Below are 12,621 nucleotides of genomic sequence, written 5' to 3' on the forward strand. Positions count from 1 at the left end.
TAGTGTTAGTCCTTTGAGACACCGCCATGGTGACTTCCACCGTGGCTGGCCGGTGTGCCAGTGTGTGTGGGATCCCCTGTGGCCGGCAACTTGTCAGCATTCTTATTCCCTTAATGGCTGCCATTCTGCCTGTTACTTTTCTGTTTGGGGTGTCGACCCGCCCTCCCCCGGCGGGTGTGTGTGTGAAGCCATCTCAGCTTTGGCTTGCGTTTCTCTCCAGCAATAGTCAGCGTCTCACAGACTGACTCACCATTTGTGTGTCCTCTTGGGGAAATGGCGGTTCAGTCCTTTCTCTGTCTCTGAGCTGGAGCTGCTCGCTTTCTTGTAGGGGGGTCTTTCTGTACTCTGAAACAGCAGTCCCTTTCAGATGTGGGACGGCGCTTTACTTTTTCCCACTTAGTAGGTCTTTCTCGCTCTCTTGGTCCTGATCTTTGTTGCACAGAAGTATTTGATGTTGTCCAAGTTATTTTTTTTAAATGTTCTCCCCAAAAACCTTTTCTCTTGTTGCTGTGAATCTAGTATCACATCCAAGGTCATAGAGAGCCCTGTTTTTCCATAAGAGGAGCTACCTTTCAGCAGCGGGCCCTGACTTGGGAGCCAAGCGGGATCACAATCTACAGAAAGCCCTGAAGGCTAGTGAGCAGCCCAAGGTCCCATAACACAGTGCTGTCTGCTGGAGGCAGGGACAGAATGCAGGGACAGAACGTCTTCCCCAAAGTGATAACGTAAGGCTCGTCAAACCCCTTTAAGGTGGCACTCCTCCAGAGCGGCACTATTTAATATGTAACCACATATATCGATTTGAGCTTTGGAAGATGGCTCGACAGACTGGGCCCTGACAACCTGAGTTCCATCCGCAGGACACAGGATGGAAGTGGAAACAACCCCCCTTCCCCCCCCCCCCCCCACTCTAGACAGGCCCAGCCCCCGCCACACCCCCTGCCCCAAAACATCTCTTCAGATCTGCCTCCACAGTGTTAGCGTGGCATCAAACAAAAGACACTGGGTGCCCGCCTTGCCCGGGAGGCTCTTTCAGTCACCATCACTGCCTCTGCGGCCTCTGCAACCTCCCTGGCTCCTTCGCTGCCACAGAACACAAGACTGTGCCTCTTTAAGACTTGCTTTTGCTTTTGTGTATATGAGTATTTTGCCTGCATGTATGTAAGTGTGGCACTCCATGCAAGGGAGGGGGGTGGCCGCTAGCCAGCCCATTGTGCACTGGACTGGGCTGGAGGGAGAGAAGCTTAGCTGGGTCTTGTCAGTGGAGTGCAGGGCCTCGGTCTCCAGTGAGTGTGCAGGCAAAGAGTGCACACACCCTGCAACAGCTTTAGAGAACCGGTTCCTTTACTGTGTGTGTGTGTCATGGGGCGGGCTGTGACTTTATGCCCCTGGGGAGGTGGGCAGGGTATCTGGAGGGCAAGGTTGGTGTGGCCACAACAGGAGTGTTGGGAGGTACCTCATCTGCATACTCAGAGGCTACAAGGGAGGGGGTGGGGTTTATAGGTCAAACCAGGAGTGAGGCCTGGTAACTGTCTGGGTAGTAGATTCTTACCTTCTTACTGGGGCTGGTAGTGGAGCAGCTGACTTTGTGGTGGCAGGTTTGGAGAGGAGAGGGAACCAATGCCTGCCTTCCTCATATGACGTATGATTCTCCTTCACCCTCCTCATTCTTGGCCCATTACAGTCCCACGTAAGCTTGCTATACATAAAGGCCAGAAGAGGGCGTCAGATCCCCTGGAACGGGAGTCACAGGTGCTTGTGAGACACCATGTGTGTGCTGGGAATCCAACCCAGGCCCTTCACAAAAGCAAGTGCTTCTAACTACAGAACTGTGCCTCCAGCCCCACACGGGACCTTTTCATGTGTTCTGTGGGCCTGGCTGTGACCTCCCTCCCCATCACTTCACAGAGCTCACTGTCACTGTCACATGGTCATAGTGACAGTGCCATTCATGCTTTCAGAGAACACAAGGCTAAAACATGGAGGTGTCATGCCAGTGGGTCCAGAGGGAACATGTAGTGTTACCATGTGAGCCTGTCCACTGAGCATGTATGACCAATGCAACATTTAGGACCACACAATGCTGGCTGATTCAGTGGCTGGCTACGGCTTGCAGCTGTCAGGCGATGAACACTGACATGCAGTTCAAGGAAGACCCACAAACCATTTTCCACAGGACTGGAGGGGATGTGACTACTTCTTGTAAGCTCACAGAGTGGGTCTTGAGGACTTTGATGACTTGCCCAAAGGCCTCCAACTGGCCAAGGTCGGCTGCGGAGACCTGCTCTTCCTGAAAGGAGGCCAGAGCCCACCAGGGAAGGGGTACAGAAGTGTGGCCTTTGATGTGCTGCAGGGGTAGTGGGGAAGGTCACTGAGGAATGCCCTGGGCGGCAATAAGCCTCCTGGAGGAAGAAGGACTAAGGACAGGAATGGATGGTGACGAGTCTGTTCCACTCTGGCAGCCTGGAATCACAGCAGAGGAGACAGCAAGTGAGTGTGTTCACAAGGCTGCTGGCCATGGGGATAAGAGTGCTGGAGGGCAGGAGAGCTGGGGTAGAGGCAGGTCAAGCTTGCATAACACCGTAGGGTTGGCACAAAGGAAAGGCTGTGCCATGGCGGGTTCGTATGAGGACAGACAGATGGGGCAGGTTGCAGGGAAACAGGAAGGCTTCAAGCACCAGCAGGAAGAGAAAGACAGGTGGCCACAGCCTGTCTTCAAAATGGTGACAGCCTGTCCCACAGCTCAAAAGATTTCAGGTTTAAAAAGCCAGAAGAATAGATGAGCAAGGTAGAGGGAGCCCACCTCTTCTCTGGAACAGTCGGCCATGTGCTGTGTGGGTTGGGCCCATGTGCTTTCTGCATACTTCCTCTGGGATCCTAGTGTGTCAGAGGCGGTGACATCACTGCTGCCCAGAACACATACCTTAGAGGCTGAGAGCCAGACATGTTCCAGGACAGACAGCAGGGATGGAGTTCTGGTGCATGGCTGCTGCCTCCCCGCACTCCACCCGCCACCCCTCCACCGCCCCGCACGGCGCTTACGATAAAGAAAATGCATATCCACTGGCAGGGGCTGAGAAGACTGCGTCCAGGCTGACACTGCAGCCTGGTGTCCAGCACAAGGGCCCCGCCCACACAAGCCCCGCCCACACTGTACCAGCGGTCTGAACCCTAGACTCCAGGCAGGGCAATTCTCTCTCAGCTGCTTCTCACCTCAACCCTTAGGTTGGTCTGTTATTTAGCCCAAATTTGGGCTTTTCCCTTTCCACCCTCTGACTCCAACAGCCTCTGTCTTCTGAGCCCCATGGGCTTTGTTCTCTGGCCCCTGACTGTGTGGACTCTTGGGGGCTTTTGGCAGAGCCCTGGTCCTCCTCTCTGCAGGCCTCCCCTAGCATTTCATATTGGGGACAGAGTCTGAGAAATGGTGGCACCCTGAGGAGACCACCTGTGCCCACAGGTAGAGAGCAGCCAACGCTTACAACATAAATACATAACATTGGCATCCTGCCAAAGGATGGGCACCCTATATTAGACTTGCTTACCATGTTTCACATCTGCCCTACCACACGACAGCACTGCCACACCACCTGCCTGGCCTGGTCCCTCCATGACGCAGATTCCTGTTTAGAGCTGGGGGTGGGGGGACAGTTCTCCCAGCAGCTCAGCCGAGGCAGCGCCCAAGTACCCACACCTCACACAAATGCCCTCCCCCGCCAGCCGGGGTGCCGTCCCTGTAGGGAACAGCACTAGCCCCTCCATGCTTGGTGACAGTGTCCCTGTGATGCTGTACCTCAGTCACCATGCAGTGGCCACTGACTTGCTGTGCTGAGCAGGACTTAGGGCCACTGTCAGGGAAGGGTGGTTCTAGGGACTCAGGGAGCTCTGTCACAGGGGCTGCCATTGGGTTCACTTTGTGGTCTTCCCCTGAATTCCCTCCGCACCACAGAGTCATGTGTGAGAATCCAAAGCAGTCAGCATCTGTGCAGTACGGTCGGGGGCTCCAGAAGCAGACAGAACACTGATAGGTATTTTGTATGGTCCTGTCCTCAAGCAGGGCAGGTTTAGGACGCCAACGGTTCCGCTCAGATCCCTAGATGTCATTATACTTTATTGTTAAGATCTAGAAATATCTCAGTTCCTCCCGACCAATGCTTTAGAATCTGTTCAGAAGGAAAAAAGCAGAATGCCTGTTTATTCTGCCCTGATATTTTTGGTTGTCAAACGAACATAGAGTGCATTTGTCTCCTTTGAGCCCCAGAAGTTTTGCAAAATGGAAATTATAGGTTATCTAGGTCAGAAAGAAAAAGAAAGGTTTTGGCTTGTATTATTTGGTAAGTCTTCAGTTAGTATCAGCCATTAAAAAAAAATGTACAAAGTGAAAACTTTCCAGCACTGGGGCCAGGATAGAGAGGAGTAGTGCAGTGTGGGGTGTGGTGTGGATGACCATGCACATGGGCACACATGCATGCAGAAGAAATAAGACATGAAGAAGGTAATGCGGAGGTACAGAGGAATATGCATGCATGCATGCAGGAGGCATACGTATAATGTGGAGGCATGGTGGCTATGCAAGTGGCATGCATACATGCATGTCGTACAGAGTTGGCGTCAATGGGCAGCATGACAATCCAGCTGCAAGAACAGCAGATGCTCTTACAGCATCCACTGCATCCACAGCATCCATGGCATCCACAGCATCCACTGCATCCACAGCATCCATGGCATCCACGACATCCACGACATCCACGACATCCACGGCATCCATGGCATCCACTGTATCCATGGCATCCACAGCATCCACTGCATCCACAGCATCCACTGCATCCACAGCATCCATGGCATCCACAGCATCCACTGCATCCACAGCATCCCCTGCATCCACAGCATCCACGACATCCACGGCATCCATGGCATCCACTGTATCCATGGCATCCACTGTATCCATGGCATCCACAGCATCCACTGCATCCATGGCACCCACGGCATCCTCTGTATTCATGGCATCCACAGCATCCACAGCATCCACGGCATCCACTGCATCCAAGGCCCAGCCCAGTGTGGCTGCGAGTGAAGGGTCAGGTTGTGCCCTGCAGCTGCTAGCTCCATGGTGGGTCTGACAGTGGGCAGATTCAGTCCCTCCAACTGAAAGCTTAGCGCTGAGAGAACACATCCTGATTGACCATGGAATGTAGACACTGTTCTTCTTTGTGCCTTTTAGACTCATGGTGATTACTTTGTTCAGTTATAATGTAGTTAACACTATACTAAGCAGGTTATATTTAGGAATATATATGTATTTACATATACGTATATGCATGTAATTAAAGAAGTAAAGAAGCCATGAAGTTGAAAGAGAGCAAGGAGGGGTATATGGGAGGGTTTGGAGGGAGGAAAGGAAAAAGAGAAATATTGTGACTATGTTACAAAAAAAATCAAATGAGTTCACTTAGGAAAGGCCGTTGTCTCAGTTCTTTCTAAGAACAGTATCACATTTTTAAAGGATTTATTTTTACTTTATGTGTGCGGGTGTTTTGCCTGAATATGCTGAACCACGCATACAACTGTCAGCAGAGGCCAGAAAGCCTGCCCGTGTCAGGTCCCTAGGATCTGGAGTTACAGGCAATTATTAGAGGTCATTTTGGTTCTGGGAATCGAACCTGAGCCCTCTGGAGGAGCAGCCAGCACTCTTTTTTCTTTAATTTATATATTTACTTTATATCCTGATCATAGGCCCTTCCCTCTTCTCATCCCACCCTCTTCCTTCTGCCCCCTTCCCTTGTCCTCAGAAAAGGGGAGCCCTTCCCCACCAACCCTCCCCGGCGCATCAAGTCACACCAGGAGTGAGCTCCTCCTTATCGACTGAGGCCAGGCAAGGCAGTCCAGTTAGAATGAAGCAGGCAGCAGAGTCCATGTCATAGACAGCACCCACTCAACTTACTAAGGGACCCACAAAAAGATCAAACTGCCCATCAGCTACATATGTGCAGGGGGCCTGGGTCCAGTCCATGTGTGATCCTAGGTTGGTGCTTCCATCTCTAAGCCTCCATGGCCTAGGTTAGTTGACTCTGTTGGTCTTCTTGCAGTGTTCTTATCCCCTCGGGTCCTCCTGTCCTTCCCTCCCACTCTTCCACAGGACTCCTGAGCTCCACCTAATGCTTGCAGCCAGTGCTTTTAACCTCTGACCTATTTCTTCAGCCCTAGTGGAAATATTTTACTCCTGTGAAAAGAAAGCTTTCTGTCCTGGACACTGGATACATGGCAGGGTTTTTTGTTTGTTTTGTTTTGTTGTTGTTGTTTTTGTTTTGTTTTGTTTTTAGTCTTAAGGGGAAAATAATATATTGCATCTTAACTATGAGCAAAGCCTTGTGGGTAAAAATGTCTACAACCAAGCCCATCCAAACTTACTGAGTTATCCTCTGGGGCATGCTAAGGAATGACAGCAGGGTCCCACCTCACTCCTGGTCTCTTGGGAGGGGATGAGGTAAGGACATTGGATGAACCACATGGCTCTGGCCTCCAATAACCAAACTCCAAGAGAATCAAAGCAAATCTTACAAAGACACACCAGGGGCATTTTTGCTCTGTTTGCTTTAACTTCAAATTGATTCTTTCATTGTAAAAAAAAAAAAAAAAAAAGTTCTAATACTTTAATACTAATGCTCTTTTAATGCTTATTTCTAATGAGTGGTTTTTTTTTTATCTAAAGCTAAAAAAAAAAACCCTATGTTATCTTAAAAATGTACTTAGCTCATATGTAAGCTTTTCAGCCAATGGCCCCTCTGTGAGTTTGGAAGTAAATTGTAGTTGATATTGATGGATAAGACCTCAGGAGGGCCCCGGGGGCACAAGCTCAGCCTGTGCTAGTCATGATTTCTCATCTACCAGGGACAATGGTGGACACTTCAGGGTAGAGTCAAAAGGAAATCCAAGAAGGAAGCCCATCTATCTCCACGTGTGGCTCAGGACAAACGCCAGCCCAGAGCACAGAGCCCAGAGCCCAGAGCCCAGCCAGCCTCTAATTCTCTTACACATCCCTAAAATCAATCGTGCCAATAAACTATATCAGTTTCAGTCTATACCTAGTGTCACACAGCCACATGCTCTTGTACAAAAAGTCCCTGGGGACCCCACTCCGTTCCCTATCTGGGCCTAAAGATTGTAGGTCTTCCCTGAAGACCCCACTATGTCCCCTGTCCATTGTTGCAGCCCACGTGCCTGCCTTTCCATTTGCGTTTTATTGGCGTACTTTAGAATTCCCCAATTATTCGTGTGCCTTTGAACTTGAGCACCGCAGCCGACAGGTCTGCAAATCTGCAACATAATCAGTCAGCTACACCTTTCCAAATGTCACCGAGAGGGTCCTGTTATTTCATTTTTGTTTTCTAGGAGATGGTTCTGTTATAAGCACACCATAGGGAGAGCTTCCTAGTGGTTTAAGCAAATCCTTCGTATTCAGCAAGGTTGAGAGGATGTGCGGGAGAGCCCAGGGCACAGCATGGCACCGTCCACCTTCCCACCCAGCAGCTGCGGCTAGATATGAATGTGCCTGTCACCATCGGGTCCCACGGATGCTCAGGAGACCTTGCAGAGGAAATTTGGCCTGCTCTTAGCCTTTTCTGGTGCATCCCTTACAGAAGACTCTGCACAGCATCCTACTAAAGTGTGTCTACTCACTTCAAGTAACTAATTACTCTGAATTCTAGCATTCAAGAAGACATTAGCCATCCACATTGAACCACTGATACCACTTGACATCCATGGCTTACTAATTAACCTTAGTGCTCTGCACTTTTCCAGTGCTAGTTTAATCTCCTGCACTGTTCCGTTTTGACATCAAGCTGAGGAGACTTCAGAGACATCTGGGTGTTACCCGGTACTTTAAATGCTTTGTCTAGGGGTACACTCCTGCATCTTTCCATCACTTTACTTGGAACTTGTAGTCCAAAATGACATCCTAGCGTAACACCTTACGATCTCAGCCAAAGCATCTCACCAAGGATGGTGGCCATATATAGTGACTGTCCCCGCCCGCCCATGAAGGACAGCCTCTTCTCTCAACGACACCTAGCCTGGCTCTGGGAGGTCCCTACCTCCCAGCCAGACTTCTGGAAGAAGCTGTTTTGTAGAGCTTTGGGCAGTATTGAAGTTCTCTATCCTGGTTTGTCATATGACAGCCCAGAGTACCATGTCTGCTAGGAGGGGTTGCAGCATTCTGCTTATCTAAAAGGCCAGTTTCAAGGGAGGTAATTTTTAAGCTCATGCCTCAGGCAAGTCCTTCATTACACCGAGGGGACCAAGAGTCAGCTTGTGCTGAGCCCAAGTCTCTAAACTTGAAGGTTCATGAGGCTGAGGGGTCACTGAGAGCTAAACCGTCATCCTTTACCTGGAGCCATGGAGAGTACACATTGCCAAATTTGGCTCTTGTACACATTCCGTTGTGAAGTAGCAGCCAGCATCAGCTATGTCCTCTAAGGTACTCAGTCTCTGCCAGGAGGGCTGTCCCACAGCCCCATGCTCACCCCCATGCCAGAAGCAGGAGACAAGGTCAGTGTCCCTGAATCGAAGCCCACACACCTTCATCATGACACAGACCAATGCCTGTGGTTCCATGGTCTTCCTTTGCTTCAGAAAAGTGCCTCAAAAGATATATTTTAGTGCTCAGGGCCATTCTGATGAGACTGCGTTTACTAGAACTTGTAACCTGCCCCCTTGACAGCCTAGGTCATGGCCTGCTACACACAAGATAGCCATGGCAGCTCAGGTGCCCAGGACAGCCACAAAAGCGCAGGGTGGAACCAGACAGCCATGGACATTTCTAAGTCTCACTTCCAACTTGGTGGTTGAGGCACACAGGCATTCCAGTGACCATTGTGGCTCGCCAGAGTCCTCCACAGCCTGCACTGAGCAGGGTCCAGTCCCATGGTGTGGCCAACCACTGTGGCCTTGGACAACCTGCTGGGTCTTGGTGAGTCTCCATTGCCCTTCCACGGGAGGAGAAACACTCTCGACCCACTTTGCCATGTTCTGTGATCCCCTGCGGGCCAGATCTGTGTGGGCTCTGCTGGCCTACTTTGAGGCTGTCCCTGCTCTGACTCCCACGGGATCCAGGGTTACTCATGCCAGAAGATGCTTCCTTCCACCCCACTAAACTGCTCTCAGGTGGGCTGCTTCCCTGGCTTGGCAGCCGTCTGCCACAGCAGGCTTCTGAAATGTTTCCGTGCGTGACCTTTTAAGCCTGCACATAGACATACAGACATGTGAGAAAGGTATACAAATTAAATACTTGCTCAAAGTAAATCATAAAGATGTGTGTATTTTGAAATAATTCTTCAGTAAATGTATAATTTACCATTTGTTAAAAACTAAAGTAAATTTGCATGCTAGTGCTTATTTTTACATGAGTAAATAAGTAACTCTTGGCTGAAAACTTGATACCGTAGGGCATGGAGCTTCTTCAGTGTTTTCAGAGTTGGTCGATATTTTGATTTTATAATTGTCTAGGCCAAGAACATCGCTTCTCATAAATACATAGTAGAAAAGAATAGAAGTATGTGTAGACTCTCATTGGGAATTGTTGAAAATGCTACCCTAATTCCAAGCCAAAACTCCTTTAACAATTTCATTTGAAAGTTGAGCCAGCAACTCAAAACAGCAATTTTTAAAAATTTAAACATTCCAGCAAAATTCAACCCAAAGATTGATGCCTCCGTGCTAGAAATGACAGGAGGGAAATATTTCAAAAATCCCTGTTTTCCATAATTAGCCCACTACTAAGTAAGAGTAGAAATTTTTGCTTAGAACAGAAACAATGCAGTTCATGACACATAGCTGTCTGCAGTTTCAGGCAGTGTTCTCAGCTGCATGGCACGACATGGTGGCATGTGCAGTGCATACACATGTTGTTTGTTCAGAGTCAAGGAACACACACAGTGCAGCATGGGCAAGCACAGTCGGAAATGCCTCCAATTCTTTATGCATTTAAACTTGAATTAACTTTTGGTTGTGGCATGTTCTGGAACATTTTGTCATCAACCAAATGTTTCCCAAGCCACAGTCAGCTACAATATGGGGCCCACAGTTTAAGACGCTGATTCAGCAGCCAAGAGCACTCATTTCCCAGCACTGACATCGACGCTCAACCATCTATAATCTAGTTCAAAGAGACCCAGCAGCTCTCCTGGCCTCCACAAGCACCAGGCGTACACACAGTGTACACATGTATATACAGGCAAAGCACTTATACACATGAAATAAATCTATTTTTAAAAAGAGAAGAAGCTTGGCACTAAATGACCTAGCAAGGTAGAAAGACAAGACAAGAACATGCATTAAATTACTATGGTTGAGATTCACACCTCACAGCCTGCTCATGGCAGCCATCATCACCTGGATGGGTACTATCTATGGAGGATGCAGTTCTCCATGGAGTGGATACCATCTACGGAGGATGCAGTTCTCCTTGGAGTGGGTACCATCTACGGAGGATGCAGCTCTCCTTGGAGTGGGTACCATCTATGGAGGATGCAGTTCTCTTTAGAGTGGGTACCATCTACGGAGGATGCAGTTCTCCTTGGAGTGGGTACCATCTACGGAGGATGCAGCTCTCCTTGGAGTGGGTACCATCTACGGAGGATGCAGTTCTCCTTGGAGTGGGTACCATCTACGGAGGATGCAGCTCTCCTTGGAGTGGGTACCATCTACGGAGGATGCAGCTCTCCTTGGAGTGGGTACCATCTACGGAGGATGCAGTCTCCTTGGAGTGGGTACCATCTACGGAGGACGGAGTTCTCCTTGGAGTGGGTACCATCTATGGAAGATGCAGCTCTCCTTGGAGTGGGTACCATCTACGGAGGATGCAGTTCTCCCTGGAGTGAGTACCGTCTATGGAAGATGCAGCTCTCCTTGGAGTGGGTGGATGTAGTTCTCCTTGGAGTGGGCACCATCTACGGAGGATGCAGTTTTCCTTGGAGCCACCCACCATAAATACATCATGGGTGTTTTGTTTTTGTTCTGCAGATCTAGGGCTCTCTGTTTTAGGATGGAAGGAACTGTTCATTTAAAAGCCAATATTAAGCCATAAAAGATCAGCCTAGGCTTTCATATTTTAAACAGAAAGTAATCCTAGGCAATCACGACTGAAGTATGTGTGCGTTCTTCCTCTGATTTACTGTATCCTTTAAGGTACAAAAAAAAGGGGGGGGAGGGGAAGAAACCCAATAATGCCGTGCTTCCTAATGGCCCTGTCTGTCTGCTGGTGAGCATCCATGCAGGCATCTTATGACAATTTTTCAGCCCAGCATTCTTGAATTAATGCTAATGAAAGCTGCCCTGGCCTTATTTTTCTATATGAACACTGGAATTGCAGCTGCCTGCCAAGCTGCTGAAGGATGAGTGTAATAATTTTCAATTGGCCTCTTTGCCCAAAGGGAGCCTGATAGCGCGAGATTGGCAGATGCGGTGTGGATTATCTTGTGCACTGAGCTCAGCCCAATTTGTGATTTGTTGCAGGTGCTAAAGAGATTGATATCGCAGCGACCCTGGAGCACTTGAGGGACCAGAGACCAGGCATGGTCCAGACAAAGGTACTGTCAATCAATCCACCGGGACTTTAAGTGCATTAAAGGTGCCTTTCTGCGAGATTTTCCTGAGAGCAGAGAAGGGGATGAAGCTGCATGCCATACACAACGGCTCTGGTCTGGGTGGGCATCATCCAAGCCAGTCCCCAGTAGGCAGAGGCACAGGGCGGGGAGGGGGCTGTCCCCCAAGAGGTTCCTTGCTGTTCCTGGAGCTACTCAAATGTTTTCAACATCAAAGATGTCCACCAAGTTTAGCAGAGGGGAAAAACTTCTGATGGCATGACAGAGCATATGGATGGAGGGTAGAACTCAGGGTCCACTCAGGTGCTAGACAAGCATCTTACCCCTGAGCTGCGCCTCCAGCTAAGTGACAAAGCAAAAAACCATCCACATGAGCACCCCCAAACGCCTGCCTTGAGCACCCCCAAATGCCTGCCTTCATCCTTAACACTCTCAACTGCCATTGTGCTTGTGCTGTGTGGTAACCACCAGGACAGAGGCCACCAAAGCAAGTGGGTACACAGGGTCTTTGAGCCCCTGAAAAAATTAACTCAGATTTTGTCACAGTAGCGGTGAAAACAAAAGCTCTGTTTTTAGGCTTGCAGAACCAAACGTGTGGTGGTTGGCCCCCCCTCCACCCATTCCCTAGGCATTCCAGAAATGTCTGCCTCCAATGGCAAAGCCCTTACCATCTGTCCCAGAGATGGATACATCCCACAGAATGCAGGTGCTCCTCACTATTGGTGTGGTCCTGACCCCAGAGGCCGCCATGTACATGCGAAGCCTCATCCACTGGCATCCATATGCATGTGACATTGCCCTTATGAAATTACATCCGTAACTCAGGAGAATCTCAAGTTATAAAAGCTCCTACTTTGAGGGATGTGGGCTGGAGAGATGATGGCTCAGAGGTTAAGAGCACGGGCTACTCTTCCAGGGGACCCTGGTTCAATTCCCAGCACACACATGACAGCTCAAAAGTGTCTGTTAACTCCAGTTCTAGGGAATCCAACACTCTCACACAGACATGCATGTAAATAAGCCA

At 49.4% G+C, this 12,621-nt stretch overlaps 1 protein-coding gene across 1 annotated transcript in view; it reads left to right on the forward strand.

The window, feature by feature from the left end:
* LOC127195849 (receptor-type tyrosine-protein phosphatase N2-like) overlaps positions 1-12,621 on the forward strand; it is a 123,166-nt gene that overhangs the window by 104,859 nt on the left and 5,686 nt on the right. The window contains exon 12 of the mRNA XM_051153486.1: positions 11,509-11,582. Coding sequence (XP_051009443.1) covers positions 11,509-11,582 — 74 coding nt within the window. The remainder of the gene's footprint in view (positions 1-11,508; positions 11,583-12,621) is intronic.

The sequence above is a fragment of the Acomys russatus genome, chromosome 1, assembly GCF_903995435.1.
Source record: "Acomys russatus chromosome 1, mAcoRus1.1, whole genome shotgun sequence".
Taxonomy (NCBI): Eukaryota; Metazoa; Chordata; class Mammalia; order Rodentia; family Muridae; genus Acomys; species Acomys russatus.